This window comes from Bos javanicus, chromosome 10 (genome assembly GCF_032452875.1).
Source record: "Bos javanicus breed banteng chromosome 10, ARS-OSU_banteng_1.0, whole genome shotgun sequence".
NCBI classification, from domain to species: domain Eukaryota; kingdom Metazoa; phylum Chordata; class Mammalia; order Artiodactyla; family Bovidae; genus Bos; species Bos javanicus.
In genome coordinates, this window is record NC_083877.1 from 82,211,027 (window position 1) to 82,231,641 (window position 20,615).

A 20,615-nucleotide genomic window follows, 5' to 3' on the forward strand; every position below is an offset into this window, starting at 1 on the left:
AATAATCTTATTTGTAGATATAAAGGGGACTTAAAATAATTTAACATTTTTTAATCCCTTCTTATAGGATCAGATGACAACAATCTGAATTCCATCTTTTATGAGCATTTAACCCGATCCCTACAACACAGTCTATGTGGTGACTTGCTCCTAGGACGGTGGGGAAACTATAGTACTGGGGACTGTTTCATTCTCGCCTCTGACTACCTCAATGCGTTAGTCCACCTTATAGAGATTGGAAATGGGCTGGTGACTTTCCAGCTGCGAGGACTTGAATTCAGAGGTAAGGTATTAACCTTTAATTTCTATAACGTACTCCTGTGACATCTAAGTTTTATGTGTTTACATCTCCAATAGAAAGTTATAAGATCTTTAGCCTTTGGAATTGTGGAAGGAGAAAAGCTATTAAAGAGTAATTACTAGTTTTTTTCCAAATTTCACATTCAGAGAAGAACAATTTTTTGCAATATGCTCGGTATGTAAAGGTAGTATCTATAGTGTATAATACACTTGTTTTCCTGGTGATAGTGAATTTCTGTTCTGTGCTTGCCCTCTTGTTTGTCTCTCTGTGATTAGTGCATACATTCATTAGAGGCAGAGATTAGCTGAGTTACTTTCATGTGGTTGCCATGCCATTGTCTGCAACAGTTTTTTTTAATTGAGATGAAGTTCACATAACATCAATTTTAAAGTGAACAAATCAGTGGCATTTAAGTGCATTCATGATATTGCACAACCACCACCTCTGTCTAGTTCCAAAGCATTTTCATCATCCCCAAATAAAACCTCACATCCATTAAGCAGTGATTCCCTCTTCCCCCGCCAGCCCTCAACAAATTTGTATACTGACAAATGAAGCTATTTTTACACAGAAAATTGTGCATTCAGAAACATATGAGCTTGATGTTATCAACTGCTATAAAGTGAATGTCTTGTAGGCAGAAATGAAAACTTATTTCATAGGAATTGAAGGAGTCCTATTAGTGCACATGTATCCAACCTAGGGAACATTTGGACTGGAAAGTTCTTAGAGAAAGCATTCAAGCAGTGTTTTGATCTATTCTAAGAAGTACCATAGGTGTTTTTAACTTGAAACAGGAAATAAAGCATTTGTCAAAGCATTTGTCTAAATAGAGGATCAAATCAGACCTGTACCCTATAGCTTTATTTTTGCCATAGTATTGAATCAGAAAGTTTGCACCTTTTTCATGTAATATCTTTGTTAATAAGCAAGTGCTTTTCTAAAGTTACTGCATTCATCAGAAATTAAGATTTTACTTGTGTAACTCTGAGGGTAGTAAATGTTAATGTTTGCTATTTATTTGTAATCCATTCTCTCTCTCTTTTTCAAAATGTCCTATTGTCTTATGATTTGTTCCTGACTGTCCATCAGAAGCTCAGAACCTTAATTCTGTCTCTTCTAGGATCTTAACCCACTGCTGTTCAAATTGAATGCAATTGGTCTCATCCAAAAGTTGGCACCCCCTCACCACTGCAGATACCACTGCTGTAACTTCACTTTCTTCTTAAATTGCTGGCACCTGAAGATTTCACCTTTGCTTTTTTAACTTTTTCTTTAACAAATATTTTGTGGGGAGGCTATTTTATCCAGCATTTCTGTGTGTGTGAATTGGAAAGGAGTCCTTCTTACTGCTCATTCCATCAGATTGGTCAGAAATGCTCCAAATCAAAAATCGATACAAAACTTCACTCTCCCAACCTTACTCTCTGGTACCAAATAGATTCAAATAAAATTTTGGATAAATCTTTTCCATCCAAACTCTCATTAAGAACAACTCAAATCATTTTGGGAATGCAGTACTCGTTAACTTTCTGAAAGTGAAAATGTTAGTCATTCAGTCATGTCCAACTCTTTGCAACCCCCTGAAATATAGCCTGCCAGGTTCCTCTTTCCATCGAATTCTCCAGGCCAAAGTACTGAAGTGAGTAGCCATTCCCTTCTCCAGGGGATCTTCCTGACCCAGGGATCAAACCCAGATCTCCCACATGACAGGCAGATTCTTTACCATCTGAGCCACCAGGGAAGCCCCATGTTATCTTCGGAACTCATGTTAAGTTTCAATAGCAAGAGGCCCCTGTAATTCTTCATTCAGCCATAGTGATTCTTTTTCTTACGGCAAATTCAGTTACGTCCTTTCCATGGTTAAAATTTTCAGTGGTTTTTCACTGGTGAAAGAAATCAAAGAGGACACTAATAGATGGAGAAATATACCATGTTCATGGATTGGAAGAATCAATATAGTGAAAATGAGTATACTACCCAAAGCAATTTATAGATTCAATGGAATCCCTATCAAGCTACCAACAGTATTCTTCACAGAGCTAGAACAAATAATTTCACAATTTGTATGGAAATATAAAAAACCTCAAATAGCCAAAGCGATCTTGAGAAAGAAGAATGGAACTGGAGGAATCAACCTACCTGACTTCAGGCTCTACTACAAAGCCACAGTTATCAAGACAGTATGGTACTGGCACAAAGACCGAAATATAGATCAATGGAACAAAATAGAAAGCCCAGAGATAAATCCACGCACATATGGACACCTTTGACAAAGGAGGCAAGAATATACAATGGATTAAAGACAATCTCTTTAACAAGTGGTGCTGGGAAATCTGGTCAACCACTTATAAAAGAATGAAACTAGAACACCTTCTAACACCATACACAAAAATAAACTCAAAATGGATTAAAGATCTAAACGTAAGACCAGAAACTATAAAACTCCTAGAGAAGAACATAGGCAAAACACTCTCTGACATACATCACAGCAGGATCCTCTATGACCCACCTCCCAGAATATTGGAAATAAAAGCAAAAATAAACAAATGGGACCTAATTAACCTTAAAAGCTTCTGCACATCAAAGGAAACTATTAGCAAGGTGAAAAGACAGCCTTCAGAATGGGAGAAAATAATAGCAAATGAAGCAACTGACAAACAACTAATCTCAAAAATATACAAGCAACTCCTACAGCTCAACTCCAGAAAAATAAATGACCCAATCAAAAAATGCGCCAAAGAACTAAATAGACATTTCTCCAAAGAAGACATACAGAGGGCTAACAAACACATGAAAAGATGCTCAACATCACTCATTATCAGAGAAGTGCAAATCAAAACCACCATGAGGTACCATTTCACACCAGTCAGAATGGCTGCGATCCAAAAGTCTACAAATAATAAATGCTGGAGAGGGTGTGGAGAAAAGGGAACCCTCTTACACTGTTGGTGGGAATGCAAACTAGTACAGCCACTATGGAGAACAGTGTGGAGATTCCTTAAAAAACTGGAAATAGAACTGCCTTATGATCCAACAATCCCACTGCTGGGCATACACAATGAGGAAACCAGAAGAGAAAGAGACACGTGTACCCCAATGTTCATCGCAGCACTGTTTATAATAGCCAGGACATGGAAGCAACCTAGATGTCCATCAGCAGATGAATGGATAAGAAAGCAGTGGTACATATACACAATGGAGTATTACTCAGCCATTAAAAAGAATACATTTGAATCAGTTCTAATGAGGTGGATGAAACTGGAGCCTATATACAGAGTGAAGTAAGCCAGAAGGAAAAACATCAATACAGTATACTAATGCATATATATGGAATTTAGAAAGATGGTAACAATAACCCTGTGTACGAGACAGCAAAAGAGACACTTATGTATAGAACAGTCTTATGGACTCTGTGGGAGAGGGAGAGGGTGGGAAGATTTGGGAGAATGACATTGAAACATGTAAAATATCATGTAAGAAACGAGTTGCCAGTCCAGGTTCGATGCACGATACTGGATGCTTGGGGCTAGTGCACTGGGACGACCCAGAGGGATGGTATGGGGAGGGAGGAGAGAGGAGGGTTCAGGATGGGGAACACATGTATACCTGTGGCAGATTCATTTTGATATTTGGCAAAACTAATACAATTATGTAAAGTTTAAAAAAAAAAATTTCAGTGGTTTTTTATTGCGTTTAAAGTAGAAATCAAACTCTTTAGCATGTCCTACAGCAGCTGCAAGATCTGTCCTCTTCCAGTTTCTCCAGCTTACTTTATTATCACCCTTCTCATCCACTCTAGCCACACTGGCCTTCCTTCAGTGTCCTAGCTATGCTGAATTCTTTACTAAGACCTTATCACTCTCCTTTTCCCCAGAAACTACCAGCCATCTCCTCTCCTCCCACCAATCTTCCACCTCTAGTTTCTTAATTATCTTTAATAATTAGAATAACTATTAGAATTCTAATTTTATATTTGTTTGTGTTTATTTGTTCTTAGTTTATTTCTTCTGTAGTCCAGGGGTTGGCAGGCTTTTTCTGGAAAGAGCCAAGATAGTTAATAGTGTAGGCCATGCATATTGTAGCCGTGCATATTCTCTGTTGTATGTTCTTTGATTTTTCTGTTAAAAAACCTTTTAAAAATACCAAAACCACTGTTAGCTTGAATTTGGCCCAGGGGTGTATTTTGTAAACCTTTGCTGTAGATTATAAAATTCTCAAGGACAGGAATCCTATCTGCTTCGTTTATCATTGTATATCCAGCACCTCTCATAGCACACCTGACCTGCCTCTTGAGAAACCTGTATGCAGGTCAGGAAGCAACAGTTGGAACTGGACATGGAACAACAGACTGGTTCCAAATAGGAAAAGGAGTATGTCAAGGGTGTATATTGTCACCCTGCTTATTTAACTTATATGTAGAGTACATCATGAGAAACGCTGGACTGGAGGAAACACAAACTGGAATCAAGATTGCTGGGAGAAATATCAATAACCTCAGATACGCAGATGATACCACCCTTGTGGCAGAAAGTGAAGAAGAACTAAAGAGCCTCTTAATGAAAGTGAAAGAGGACAGTGAAAAAGTTGGCTTAAAGCTCAACATTCAGAAAACGAAGATCATGGCATCCAGTCCCATCACTTCATGGGAAATAGATGGGGAAACAGTGGAAACAGTGACTGACTTTATTTTTTGGGCTCCCAAATCACTGCAGATGATGACTGCAACCATGAAATTAAAAGACGCTTACTCCTTGGGAGAAAAGTTATGATCAACCTAGACAGCATATTCAAAAGCAGAGACATTACTTTGCCAACAAAGGTCTGTCTAGTCAAGGCTATGGTTTTTCCAGTAGTCATGTATGGATGTGAGAGTTGGACTATAAAGAAAGCTGAGCGCCGAAGAATTGATGCTTTTGAACTTTGGTGTTGGAGAAGGCTCTTGAGTGTCCCTTGGACTGCAAGGAGATCCAACCAGTCCATCCTAAGGGAGATCACTCCTGGGTGTTCATTGGAAGGACTGATGTTGAAGCTGAAACTCCAATACTTTGGCCACCTGATGCGGAGAACTGACTCATTTGAAAAGACCCTGGTTCTCAGAAAGATTGAGGGCAGGAGGAGAAGGGGACAACAGAGGATTAGATGGTTGGATGGCATCACCGACACGATGGACATGGGTTTGGATGGACTCTGGGAGTTGGTGATGGACAGGGAGGCCTGGCTGCGGTTCATGGGGTCACAAAGAGTCGGACACAACTCAGCGACTGAACTGAATTGGAGTGCTAAATGATATAGGTCATTAGCTTGGCCAAGCTTACCTCTTCAGTCTTATCATTCATCATACACCACCACCACCATCACCAAGTGGGGCTAAATTTCATGACATCTTTTTTTCTCAGAGTAGTTTTTCAAATATACATGTTGTATATGTTCTGTTTAAAATAAAAAATGTATTATAACGCCCCACTTATTTTTGTTATATGTAACTTTAATATATCCTGGAGAAGGAAATGGCAACCCACTCCAGTAGGTTACCATTCCTTCTTGCCTGGAAAATCTCATGGACAGAGGAACCTGGTAGGCTACAGTTCATGGGGTCACAAAGAGTCGGACACAACTGAGTGACTTCACTCACTTCTCAACTTAATATATAGCTTTAAAATTAGCTATAATCACTCTGTAGTCCTTGTATAATGTAAGGAATTTACAGATTAAATGAAAGCAAGACCACAGAACAAAATAAAAATTAACATTAATGTGATGGATGATATTTTGTTGGCATAGATGGCTGTGGCTCTAATTCTTTATTTAACCCGACTTTCTGTTTTTATTTCACAAATTCTTAGACCCAAATGTGCTGGTACACATTCTGATTCTGCAGAAGATGAATGTATACTATGCCTCTCTTCAGGAGTGTGTGGCAGTTTGTTAATGGACAGTCTAAAGCAGATCCAACACGTATTCTCAATTGCTATAAACTAAATGTGTTTTTATTTCAAAGTTTCTCATATCTTTGAAGCATTCTTTTTTCCACTTCATGTTTTACCCATTTGCTATAAGAACTTTCTCTCTTTCTGTCTCTCTAAGGTACTTACTGTCAACAACGGGAAGTGGAGGCCATTACTGAAGGTGTTGAGGAAGATGAAGGATTTTGCTGTTGTGAACCTGGCCATATTCCTCATGTGCTTTCATTTAACGCTGCATTTAGCCAGCGCTGGCTAGCTTGGGAAGTGATAGTCACCAAGTATATTCTGGAGGGTTATAGCATCACTGACAATAGTGCTGCTTCTATGCTTCAAGTCTTTGATCTTCGGAAAGTACTCACCACTTACTATGTCAAGGTAAGGGTATGTGCCTCTTTAGAGCTTCTGGTGTCAGAGGCTCTTCTTTAAAAAAAAAAAAATATATATATATATATAGTTTTAACTTGTGTTTTCCTTTTTCATAGCAATAGAAATTTTCTAGTATCCAATACAGTTAGTAAATTATACCTATGAAGATCTTGCCGTTTCTTTCTTCAGTGGAACTTACTACATTTGTTCATTAATATCAATAAAAACTATTATCTGTAGTACATCTCTTGTAGGCACTGAAATAAAGAATACACCCACACATGCATGCATGTATACATACGCCTGTGTATCTCTTAGCTAATTCTTTAAAGGAATATTACATTCCTGTTCTACAAATAAACAAGTTATGGATCAAAAGTTAACTTGGTCACAGTCCTCTAACTAGCAAGTGAAATCATGGATTTAGAACCCAGGTTTGACTGACTCCTTAGCCCTTGCTGTTAACCACTGCTTTCAGAAATCTGAATGAAAGTATTGTATCATTTGGGAGGTCCCCCAAAATACCATCACATTTGACACCAACTGGAATTTCAGGATCTCTGAGACCACAGTCAGGTTCATTAATTTGCTAGAAGAACCCTCAGAACTCAGCAAAGCCATCATCCTCGTGGTTAGAGTGTATTACAGTGGAAGGATACAGAGTACAGTCTGCCCAGGAAAGAAGCACATAGGGCAGAGTCTAGAGACCCTAAGGCGTGAACTTGCAGTTGTCCTCTCCTAGTGGACTTGTGCAGACAATGTTTATTCCTCCCAGAAACAACTGAGGCAATCAATACCTTCAGAGTGTTGCCAGCCAAGGATGCTCACTTGAGCCTCAGTGTGCAGAGTTTTTATTGACACACAACCATTTAGACTTGCTCGACCATCCACATCACCAGCCTTAATCTCCAGATCCTCTAGAGTTCATGGTTCTAAGCCTCCAGGTAAATAAAGACTCTTATGAGACAGGACATTGCAAGGGATTAGAGTTGAACTCCCAGAACCCAAGTGCAAAGGCCAAACCTCTCTTTGAGCAAGGTTAGTTTTTACTGCACAGGTATCCTGTTTTTTGCTAAAAATTTCACAGATACACAACATGGTTATCGCTAGAGGTTTATAGGCAAAGCCAGCATTTTCAAGAGGAAAACATATGCTAAATCTTCATGATTCATGTGTTACTACTTATGTGTACCAACTTATTTGCATTGATTGGTTGGATTGAAGTCTGAATCTTCTGTTTAATATTTGGTTAAACCCAACCTCAGGAAGCTAAAAGAGATTGAATTTACAACATTTTTATTAATAACGTATGTGTGTGTGGCCTTTCCTATCTCTAAATATGTGTTTCTATTGCTTTATTTATTAGTTATATTTTTATAAGTTGACGTAGGATCACAAGATAGCTTAATAGTTCTGTGAGAAATTTCTCAAAATAAATGCACCACAGTAAAGGTTTTTCACCTCTTAAGAGATCATAAATTCAGTAGATTGGAATTGTTTTTAGACTATTTTAAAGTTAGTAAACTAATGTTACTTTGATTCATATTATCAGTATAAACAATTTAATGAGATATTGGTGTTAATTCAGATTGTGATTTAGCCTGAGCTGTTTTTTTTTAAATCTTTTTTCTCATTAGGGTATCATTTATTATGTTACAACCTCTTCTAAACTAGAGGAATGGCTAGCTAATGAGACGATGCAGGAAGGACTGCGTCTGTGTGCAGATCGAAATTATGTTGATGTGGATCCAACATTTAATCCAAACATTGATGAAGACTATGACCATCGACTGGCAGGCATATCCAGGGAGAGTTTCTGTGTGATTTACCTCAGCTGGATAGAGTACTGCTCTTCCCGAAGAGCAAAGGTGGGTGATTTACCTCAGCTGGATAGAGTACTGCTCTTCCTGAAGAGCAAAGGTGGGTGATTTACCTCAGCTGGGTAGAGTACAGCTTTTCCCAAAGAGCAAAGGTGGGTGATTTACCTCAGCTGGATAGAGTACTGCTCTTCCCGAAGAGCAAAGGTGGGTGATTTACCTCAGCTGGATAGAGTACTGCTCTTCCCGAAGAGCAAAGGTGGATGATTTACCTCAGCTGGATAGAGTACTGCTCTTCCCGAAGAGCAAAGGTGGATGATTTACCTCAGCTGGATAGAGTATAGCTCTTCCCAAAGAGCAAAGGTAGGGGTTTCTTTGTTTCGTTTATAACTCTCTGAGTCTGTTTTGCCAAAGAGGAGAGAATACCTCTATTTGTTATTATGTCAGTTTTTCTAGATTTCCTTCTTTCAAACTATCTGCATAAGAGGACCTGTGTGGTTCATAATGGTTGGGCCAAACCAGCTCTATCAGAGCAGATTAGAAAGAGAAGCCTCCCTCGTTCTCTCACCTGCAATGTCACAGTCTCACTGTCTAAATAGCACCGCCTCTGCCTCTGCATGCACATACATATAGGTTGTAGATCACATGCAGAACCTTCTTAAAGACTGCATTTTGGAGCACCCCCAGCCCCAAGTCCTCAAACACATGTACCAAACTTATGGATAATTTAATATCTTTGTCCCAAATCCAAAGTCCAGACCAGTGTTAATAGAATCTTCTGCAATGATGGGAACATTCTATGTTGTTCCAGTATCATAACTACTAACCCCCCAAATATGGTGGATTATGAGACACTTGAAATGTAGTCAGTATGACTAAGGAAATGAATTTTTAAGTTTTATTTAATTTTAATTGATTTAAATTTAATAACTCATACAGGATAATGACTACCGTACTGGACAGTATTCATCTAGATTATTGACTTTAAAATGTTAACATGGATAAAAATGATGTAAGAATGAGTAAAAACACAGGTTCCTGGGCCTTGCCTGGGAGATTCTAATTCTGTGAGTCTAGGCTGGGAACCCAAAATCTGTATCATGCTGGGTGATTGTACTTCAGGTGGTTCCTAATCCACACTTCAGAACAACTTGTCTTATCCTAAAGGAAAGGTGAGTTGTAGACTTCTCCAACTACTGTTTTCCTGCTAGGTCTCATGGCTCTTGTGGCAGTGTTGCTCCTTCTGATTAGACCCCATGAACCATAACCACAGTAGCAAGGCCTGTGATTCCAAAAGCTAACTCCTCGATCACTATTGCTTCCCAAGCAAAAGTCTTGTGTAGTTGAACCATTGTATGCTATGTACAGGATTATTCTGTATCATGGAGCATAGGGAGCTGGTTTGATAACCAGTGCCTTTATTGTGGTCTGGGGTGTACACGCTGATGGACTTTAAGTGTTATACCTTCTTTTACAGCTAGTCAATTAGAGTAAGGCACTCCATCATATCAGCCCATTTCTCTTTGCTTCATCAATAAGAAAGGGAGCATCCTATAATTCCCCTCCGAACAGTGACCTTTGAGCTTTTATATTGGATGCATAGTAGATACTGAGCAGAGTAGCATATTTTTAAATAGAATAAAATAACCTCATAAGAGCTCAGAAAAAGGGTCAGTGGACAATGTCTGGAAATGGAGGACCTCAAAGCTTACCGTCTCTTAACATGCAGTTTGTGTGGTTTTTTTTGTTTTGTTTTTTCCCATAAATGAAATAATACTTAAAATGCTTTGCATGCTACTCTCAAATCCTTGGACTTATTTCTTGGGGCAACAGGAGACAGGGAGTGATTGTATTATTCAAATAGCCTTTCTCTGGCTTAGACTATATTGGTTACTTTTGTTTTGTTTAACTGTGGTCGTCTGGGCTAGGAGCTCATTGTCTTCCCACTCAGAAACAGGCTCCATTCTTTCTAAATTTAAGGAGTACGTAATCTCTTAGAGATTATTGCTGAGGTCATGGATATATAATAGCTCAAGGAAGTCATTCTCTTAATTCCTAATAAGTCATATTCAAAAGGTTTACCTCCAAACTTGGGTATCTCCAGTCTCTTCTGAGAGCTTTCTATCCCTAGGTCATTACGGCTTATAGTCTACTATTGTAGTCCCCTTTAGAAGAAAATTGTCAGGAAAGATAATTCCTTCATGCTCCCGTTTTTTTAAGTTGAACAATGTTATCCCTACCTCCTTAGAACCATGCATTCTGTTTTCTGAGTTATGTCTGGAAGAGCCTCTTCCCAGGGAAGTTAGTTAAAACAGAAAGGTTTGCTGACTCTAGATTGTTGTACCCTCACTTGAATATTAATAAAGTTGCCTTCAGACATTTTCCCCCCATCAGATCAGATCAGATCAGTCACTCAGTCTTGTCCGATTCTCTGCGACCCCATGAATCGCAGCACTCCAGGCCTCCCTGTCCATCACCAACTCCCGGAGTTCACTCAGACTCACGTCCATCGAGTCAGTGATGCCATCCAGCCATCTCATCCTCTGTCATCCCCTTCTCCTCCTGCCCCCAATCCCTCCCAGCATCAGAGTCTTTTCCAGTGAGTCAACTCTTCGCATGAGGTGGCCAAAGTACTGGAGTTTCAGCTTTAGCATCATTCCTTCCAAAGAAATCCCAGGGCTGATCTCTAGCATCAGTTCTTCGGCGCTCAGATAGTTTTCTGAGTTGCATGTTGTACAAAAATAAAAACTCATTCTTTCCACCTTCTCTCATTATATGTATTCTTAGGGGAAATAATCTTTCATACAATAGCTGTACCCGTCTTCTAGAGCTTGAAATAATGTTTTTTGTAAGTGTGGCCCTGGATTTACTCATTAAAACCACCTGGAACACTAGACTGCAAGGATTCTTCAAGCAAAGCTTGACTTTGCTTCCTGCTTCTTAAATGACCGTAGTTTTCTTTCATCTTTCTTAGTGTTAGCAACCAGTCTGAGAATTTCTAATTCAGTTGAGGATATAAGACACATGCCTTCTCCAACCATAACAAAATAGAGCTACTATGGTTGAACCAATTCTTTTTTTCCTTTGAGTACATTAGCAATGCGGCTACACTTCCTCTGTCTTGCATTGTTTCTGATGAGATGTCTGTAGTCATTCTTATCTTTGCTGTTCTGTACAAATAATAAAGGCACACCTCAGAGAGATGGCAGATAACCACGATAAAGCAAATAACACAGTAAAGCAAGTCACATGAATTGTTTGGTTTCCAAAACAGTTGTAAATATTATGTTTACATTTTACTAAGTGCCCTTTTAGGCTGTTTGCATCAGATGACCAGTATCTTGGACATGTGATGCAAATGGCCGACTCATTGGAAAAAAATCCCTGATGCTGGGAAACATTGAGAGCAGAAGGAGAGGGTGGTCAAAGGATGAGATGGCTGGATGGAATCACCAGTGCGGTGGATGTGAACTCGGGCAAACCTCAGGAGATGGTGAGGGACAGGGAGGCCTGGCGTGCTTCAGTCCATGGGGTCACAAAGAGCTGGACACAACTGGGCAACTAAACAACATATCAAGTGTGTGATTACATTATGTAAAAAATGTGATGATGTACATTACTTAATTTAAAAATACTTTATTGCTTAAAAAATGCTAGTCATCATCTGAGCCTTCAGCAAGTCATAATCTTTTTGCCCGTGGATGGTTTGAAATATTTTGAGAATTACCAAAATGTGACCTAGGGACATAAAGTGAGCAAGTGCTATTAGAAAAAATGGTGCCAATAGACCTGCTTGAAACAAGGTTGCCACAAACCTTCAGATTAAAAAAAAAAAAGTATCTGCAAAGCACAATAAAGCAAAGTGCAATAAAATACCATATACTGGTATGTGTCACGTAATAATGTGGTTCCTCCCCCCCACTGGCTCATTTTTAAGATTTTTCTCTTCATCACTAGTTTAAGCAGTTTATGCTGTTTTCTTCATGTTTCTTGTTCTTGGAATTCATTGAACTGCTTGAATCCCTAGGTGGGTATCATTTTCATCAGATTTGGGAATATTTCACTTATTGTTTTCTCAAAATGTTTTTCTATTTTCCTCCTTCCCTTTGTGGGGGAACACCAATTAAATGTAATATAAATTACATTTATATTAGGATGCCTAAAGTTGTTCTATGACTACTGATGCTCTGTGGGTTTTTTTTTTCAGTCTTTGTCTCTGTGTTTAATTTTGTGTAATTTCTGTTGATATATTTTTAGATCATTTATTTATTTTTTCTCTTCTGCATTACTCTCTTCCCGTGTATTTTTTTCTATTCTCAGACAGTCCATTTTTTTCTTTTTTAATCTCCTGAGGTTTAATTTGTGTCTTTTATATAGACCTTCCATGTCTCTACTTAGCACCCTATCACTCCTCTGTCTTTTTGAATGTATGGAATACAGTTATAACAGCTCTTTCAATATCTTTGTTGACTAATTCTAACATCTGTATCATTTCTGGGTCAATTTTGATTGATTATTTTTCTAATTGTGGGTTCTATCTTCCTGCTACTTTTGCATGCCTGACAATTTTTGATTGAGTGCTAGACTTTGTGAATTTTGCCTTGATGAGGCTGGATATTTTTGTATTCCTATAAATATTTTTTTCTTTAAGTTTTTTTTTTTTTTAACGTCAGTTCAGTCGCTCAGTCGTGTCCGACTCTTTGCGACCCCATGAATCGCAGCACGCCAGGCCTCCCCTGTCCATCACCAACTCCTGGAGTTCACCCAGACTCACGTCCATCGAGTCAGTGATGCCATCCAGCCATCTCATCCTCTGTCGTCCCCTTCTCCTCCTGCCCCCAATCCCTCCCAGCATCAGAGTCTTTTCCAATGAGTCAACTCTTCGCATGAGGTGGCCAAAGTACTGGAGTTTCAGCTTTAGCATCATTCCTTCCAAAGAAATCCCAGGGCTGATCTCCTTCAGAATGGACTGGTTGGATCTCCTTGCAGTCCAAGGGACTCTCAAGAGTCTTCTCCAACACCACAGTTCAAAAGCTTCAATTATTTGGCGCTCAGCCTTCTTCACAGTCCAACTCTCACATCCATACATGACCACAGGAAAAACCATAGCCTTGACTAAATGGACCTTTGTTGGCAAAGTAATGTTTCTGCTTTTGAATAATGCTATCTAGGTTGGTCATAACTTTCCTTCCAAGGAGTAAGCGTCTTTTAATTTCATGGCTGCAGTCACCATCTGTAGTGATTTTGGAGCCCAGAAAAATAAAGTCTGACACTGTTTCCACTGTTTCCCCATCTATTTCCCATGAAGTGATGGGACCAGATGCCATGATCTTCGTTTTCTGAATGTTGAGCTTTAAGCCAACTTTTTCACTCTCCATTTTCACTTTCATCAAGAGGCTTTTTAGTTCCTCTTCACTTTCTGCCATAAGGGTGGTGTCTCTGCATATCTGAGGTTATTGATATTTCTCCCGGCCATCTTGATTCCAGCTTGTGTTTCTTCCAGTCCAGCGTTTCTCATGATGTACTCTGCATAGAAGTTAAATAAGCAGGGTGACAATATACAGCCTTGACATACTCCCTTTCATATTTGGAACCAGTCTGTTGCTCCATGTCCAGTTCTAACTGTTGCTTCCTGACCTGCATACAAATTTCTCAAGAGACAGATCAGGTGGTGTGGTATTCCCATCTCTTTCAGAATTTTCCACAGTTTCTTGTGATCCACACAGTCAAAGGCTTTGGCATAGTCAAGAAAGCAGAAATAGATGTTTTTCTGGAACTCTCTTGCTTTTTCCATGATCCAGCGGATGTTGGCAATTTGATCTCTGGTTCCTCTGCCTTTTCTAAAACCAGATTGAACATCAGGAAGTTCACAGTTCACATATTATTGCTGAAGCCTGGCTTGGAGAATTTTGAGCATTACTTTACTAGCGTGTGAGATGAGTGCAATTGTGTGGTAGTTTGAGCATTCTTTGGCATTGCCTTTCTTTGGGATTGGAATGAAAACTGATCTTTTCCAGTCCTGTGGCCACTGCTGAGTTTTCCAAATTTGCTGGCATATTGAGTGCAGCACTTTCACAGCATCATCTTTCAGGATTTGGAATAGCTCAACTGGAATTCCATCACTTCCACTAGCTTTGTTCATAGTGATGCTTTCTAAGGCCCACTTGACTTCACATTCCAGGATGTCTGGCTCTAGGTCAGTGATCACACCATTGTGATTATCTGGGTTGTGAAGATCTTTTTGTACAGTTCTTCTGTGTATTCTTGCCACCTCTTCTTAATTTCTGCTTCTGATAGGTCCATACCATTTCTGTCCTTTATCGAGCCCATCTTTTCATGAAATGTTCCCTTGGTATCCCTAATTCCCTTGAAGAGATCTCTAGTCTTTCCCATTGTGTTGTTTTCCTCTATTTCTTTGCATTGATCACTGAAGAAGGCTTTCTTATCTCTTCTTGCTATTCTTTGGAACTCTGCATTCCGATGCTTATATCTTTCCTTTTCTCCTTTGCTTTTCGCTTCTCTTCTTTTCACAGCTATTTGTAAGGCCTCCCCAGACAGCCATTTTGCTTTTTTGCACCTCTTTTCCATGGGGATGGTCTTGATCCCTGTCTCCTGTACAGTGTCACGAACCTAATTCCATAGTTCATCAGGCAGTCTATCTATCAGATCTAGGCCCTTAAATCTAGTTCTCACTTCCACTGTATAATCATAAGGGATTTGATTTAGGTCATACCTGAATGGTCTAGTGGTTTTCCCTACTTTCTTCAATTTAAGTCTGAATTTGGCTGATCTGAACCACAGTCAGCTCCCGGTCTTGTTTTTGCTGACTGTATAGAGCTTCTCCATCTTTGGCTGCAAAGAATATAATCAGTCTGATTTCGGTGTTGACCATCTGGTGATGTCCATATGTAGAGTCTTCTCTTGTGTTGTTGGAAGAGGGTGTTTGTTATGACCAGTGCATTTTCTTGGCAAAACTCTATTAGTCTTTGCCCTGCTTCATTCCGTATTCCAAGGCCAAATTTGCCTGTTACTCCAGGTGTTTCTTGACTTCCTACTTTTGCATTCCAGTCCCCTATAATGAAAAGGACATCTTTTTTGGGTGTTAGTTCTAAAAGGTCTTGTAGGTTTTCATAGAATTGTTCAACTTCAGCTTCTTCAGCATTACTGGTTGGGGCGTAGACTTCGATTACTGTGATATTGAATGGTTTGCCTTGGAAATGAACAGAGATCATTCTGTCGTTTTTGAGACTGCATCCAAGTACTGCATTTCGGACTCTTTTGTTGACCGTGATGGCTACTCCATTTCTTCTGAGAGATTCCTGCCCGCAGTAGTAGATATAATCGTCATCTGAGTTAAATTCACGCATTCCAGTCCATTTCACTTCGCTGATTCCTAGAATGTCGACATTCACTCTTGCCATCTCTTGTTTGGCCACTTCCAATTTGCCTTGATTCATGGACCTGACATTCCAGGTTCCTATGCAATATTGCTCTTTACAGCATCGGACCTTGCTTCTATCACCAGTCACATCCACAGCTGGGTATTGTTTTTGCTTTGGCTCCATCCCTTCATTCTTTCTGGAGTTATTTCTCCACTGATCTCCAGTAGCATATTGGGCACCTACTGACCTGGGGAGTTCCTCTTTCAGTATCCTATCATTTTGCCTTTTCATACTGTTCATGGGGTTCTCAAGGCAAGAATACTGAAGTGGTTTGCCATTCCCTTCTCCAGTGGACCACATTCTGTCAGATCTCTCCACCATGACCCGCCCATCTTGGGTTGCCCCACGGGCATGGCTTAGTTTCATTGAGTTAGACAAGGCTGTGGTCCTAGTGTGATTAGATTGACTAGTTTTCTGTGAGTATGGTTTCAGTGCGTTGGCCCTCTGATGCCCTCTTGCAACACCTGCCGTCTTACTTGGGTTTCTGTTACCTTGGGCGTGGGGTATCTCTTCACGGCTGCTCCAGCAAAGCACAGCCATTGCTCCGTACCTTGGACGAGGGGTATCTCCTCACCGCCGCCCTTCCTGACCTTCAACGTGGGATAGCTCCTCTAGGCCCTTCTGTGCCCACGCAGCCACGGCTCCTTGGACGTGGGGTTGGTCCTCCCGGCCACCGTACCTGGCCTCGGGCATGGGGGCGTGGGGTAGCCCCTCCCGCCCTCCGCCCCTGGCCTTGGGCTTAGGGGCCTGGGGTATCTATTCTCGTCGCCGCCCCTGACCTCGGACGCTAGGTATCTCCTTTTGCCGCCCCCCCCGACCTCGGATGTGGGGTAGACAGAAGAACTGTACAAAAAGATCTTCACAACCCAGATAATCACGATGGTGTGATTACTGACCTAGAGCCAGACATCCTGGAATGTGAAGTCAAGTGGGCCTTAGAAAGCATCACTACGAACAAAGCTAGTGGAGGTGATGGAATTCCAGTTGAGCTATTCCAAATCCTTAAAGATGATGCTGTGGAAGTGCTGCACTCAATATGCCAGCAAATTTGGAAAACTCAGCAGTGGCCACAGGACTGGAAAAGGTCAGTTTTCATTCCAATCCCAAAGAAAGGCAATGCCAAAGAATGCTCAAACTACCGCACAATTGCACTCATCTCACACGCTAGTAAAGTAATGCTCAAAATTCTCCAAGCCAGGCTTCAGCAATGTGTGAATTGTGAACTTCCTGATGTTCAATCTGGTTTTAGAAAAGGCAGAGGAACCAGAGATCAAATATCCAACATCCGCTAGATTATAGAAAAAGCAAGAGAGTTCCAGAAAAACATCTATTTCTGCTTTCTTGACTATGCCAAAGCCTTTGACTGTGTGGATCACAAGAAACTGTGGAAAATTCTGAAAGAGATGGGAATACCACACCACCTGATCTGTCTCTTGAGAAATTTGTATGCAGTTTCAGGAAGCAACGGTTAGAACTGGACATGGAACAACAGACTGGTTCCAAATAGGAAAAGGAGTATGTCAAGGCTGTATATTGTCACCCTGTTTATTTAACTTAAATGCAGAGTACATCATGAGAAACGCTGGACTGGAAGAAACACAAACTGGAATCAAGATTGCCAGGAGAAATAGCAATAACGTCAGATATGCAGATGACACCACCCTTATGGCAGAAAGTGAAGAAGAACTAAAAAGCCTCTTGATGAAAGTGAAAGTGGAGAGTGAAAAAGTTGGCTTAAAGCTTAACATTCAGAAAATGAAGATCATGGCATCTGGTCCCATCACTTCATGGGAAATAGATGGGGAAACAGTGGAAACAGTGTCAGACTTTATTTTTCTGGGCTCCAAAATCACTGCAGATGGTGACTGCAGCCATGAAATTAAAAGACGCTTACTCCTTGGAAGGAAAGTTATGACCAACCTAGACAGCATATTCAAAAGCAGAGATATTACTTTGTCAACAAAAATTCATCTAGTCAAGGCTATGGTTTTTCCTGTGGTCATGTATGGATATGAGAGTTGGACTGTGAAGAAGGCTGAGCGCCAAAGAATTGATGCTTTTGAACTGTGGTGTTGGAGAAGACTCTTGAGAGTCCCTTGGACTGCAAGGAGATCCAACCAGTCCATTCTGAAGGAGATCAGCCCTGGGATTTCTTTAGAAGGATGATGCTAAAGCTGAAACTCCAGTACTTTGGCCACCTCATGTGAAGAGTTGACTCATTGGAAAAGACTCTGATGCTGGGAGGGATTGGGGGCAGGAGGAGCAGGGGACGGCAGAAGATGAGATGGCTGGATGGCATCACTGACTCGATGGACGTGAGCCTGAGTGAACTCCAGGAGTTGGTGATGGACAGGGAGGCCTGGCGTGCTGCGATTCATGGGGTCGCAAAGAGTCGGACACGACTGAGCGACTGATCTGATCTGATCTGATGGTGGTTTTATTCCTAGTTTTTTAAGGAATCTCCATGCCATCTTCCATAGTGGCTGTATCAATTTACATTCCCACCAACAGTGCAAAGGTGTTCCCTTTTCTCCACACCCTCTCCATCATTTATTGTTTATAGACTTTTCAATGATGGCCATTTCATGTGTTTGTTAGTCATCTGTATTTCTTCTTTGGAGAAATGTCTGTTAAGGTCTTTTTCTCACTTTTTGATTCGGTTGTTTGTTTCTCTGCTATTGAGTTGTATGAGCTGCTTGTATATTTTGGCAATTAATCCTTTGTCAGTTCTTTCATTTGCTATTATTTTCTCCCATTCAGAGGAGAAAATAATGTCTTTTCACCTTGCTTAGTTTTGTTTGCTGTGCAAAAGCTTTTAAGTTTAATCAGGTCCCACTTGTTTACTTTTGTTTTTATTTCTGTTACTCTAGGAGGTGGATCATAGAGGATCTTGCTTTGATTTATGTCATCAACAGTTCTGCCTATGTTTTCCTCTAAGAGTTTTTTTTTTTTTCAATTTTATTTTATTTTTAAACTTTACATAATTGTATTAGTTTTGCTAAATATCAAAATGAGTCCACCACAGGCATACATGTGTTCCCCATCCTGAACCCTCCTCCCTCCCCACACCATCCCTCTGGGTCGTCCCAGTGCACCAGCCCCAAGCATCCAGTATCGCGCATCAAACCTGGACTGGCAACTCGTTTCTTACATGATATTCTACATGTTTCAATGTCACTCTCCCAAATCTTCCCACCCTCTCCCTCTCCATCTCAAAAATATACAAGCAACTCCTACAGCTCAACTCCAGAAAAATAAATGACCCAATCAAAAATGGGCCAAAGAACTAAATAGACATTTCTCCAAAGAAGACATACAGATGGCTAACAAACACATGAAAAGATGCTCAACATCACTCATTATCAGAGAAATGCAAATCAAAACCACTATGAGGTACCTCTAAGAGTTTTATAGTTTCTGGTCTTACATTTAGGTCTTTAATTCATTTTAAGTTTATCTTTGTGTGTGGTGTTAGGAAGTGTTCTAATTTCATTCTTTTACGTGTAGCTGTCCTGTTTTCCCAGCACCATTTTATTGAAGAGGCTGTCTTTGCCCCATTGTATATTCTTGCCTCCTTTGTCAAAAATAAGGTACCCATAGGTGCATGGTTTATTTCTGGGCTTTCTATCTTATTTCATTGTTCTATATCTGTGTTTGTGCCAGTGCCAAACTGTCTTGATGACTCTAGCTTTGTAGTATAATCTGAAGTCAGGAAGGTTGATTCCTCCAGCTCCATTCTTCTTTCTCAGGACTGCTTTGGCTATTCGAGGTCTTTTGTGTTACATATGAATTGTGAAATTTTTTGTTCTAGTTCTGTGAAAAATGCCATTGGCAATTTGATAGGGATCACATTGAATCTGTAGATTGCGTTTGGTTGTATAGTCATTTTCACAATATTGATTCTTCCTACCCAGGAACATGGAATATCTCTCTGTCTGTTTATGTCCCCATTGATTTCTTTCATTAGTGTCTTATAATTTTCTGCATACAGTTCTTTTGTCTTCTTAGGTAAGTTTATTCCTAGATATTTACTTTTGTTGTTGTTGCTGCAGTGGTGAATGGGATTGATTCCTTAATTTCTCTTTCTGATTTTTCATTGTTAGTATATAGAAATGCAAGTGATTTCTGTGTATTGACTTTGTATCCTGCCACTTTGCTAAATTCACTGATTAGCTCTCGTAATTTTCTGATACTATCTTTAGGGTTTTCTATGTATAGTATCATGTCATCTGCAAATAGTGAGAACTTTAATTCTTCTTTTCCAATCTGGATTCCTTTTATTTCTTTTTCTTCTCTGATTGCTGTAGCTGGGACTTCCAGTGCTATGTTGAATAATAGTGGGGAAAGTGGACACCCTTGTCTTGTTCCTGATCTTAGGGAGAATGTTTTCAGTTTTTCACCATTGAGAATATTTGCTGTAGGCTTATCACATATGGCCTTTACTATGTTGAGGTAAAGGAGGTAAAGGAGATCAGTCCTGGGTGTTCGTTGGAAGGACTGATGCTGAAGCTGAAACTCCAATACCTCATGTGAAGAGTTGAATCATTGGAAAAGACTCTGATGCTGGGAGGGATTGGGGGCAGGAGGAGAAGGAGACGACAGAGGATGAGATGGCTGGATGGCATCACCAACTTGATGGACATGAGTTTTAGTGAACTCCGGGAGTTGGTGATGGACAGGGAGGCCTGGCGTGCTGCGATTCATGGGGTCACAAAGAGTCAGA

The 20,615-nt window shown here is 40.2% G+C and overlaps 1 protein-coding gene across 6 annotated transcripts in view; it reads left to right on the top strand.

Moving 5' to 3' along the window:
* The window catches only part of PCNX1 (pecanex 1), a 185,103-nt gene that overhangs the window by 140,505 nt on the left and 23,983 nt on the right, over positions 1-20,615 (top strand). For all 6 annotated transcript variants that reach the window (XM_061429295.1, XM_061429290.1, XM_061429292.1 and 3 more), the window contains 3 exons: positions 68-283; positions 6,389-6,642; positions 8,271-8,501. In XM_061429295.1, coding sequence (XP_061285279.1) covers positions 68-283; positions 6,389-6,642; positions 8,271-8,501 — 701 coding nt within the window. The remainder of the gene's footprint in view (positions 1-67; positions 284-6,388; positions 6,643-8,270; positions 8,502-20,615) is intronic.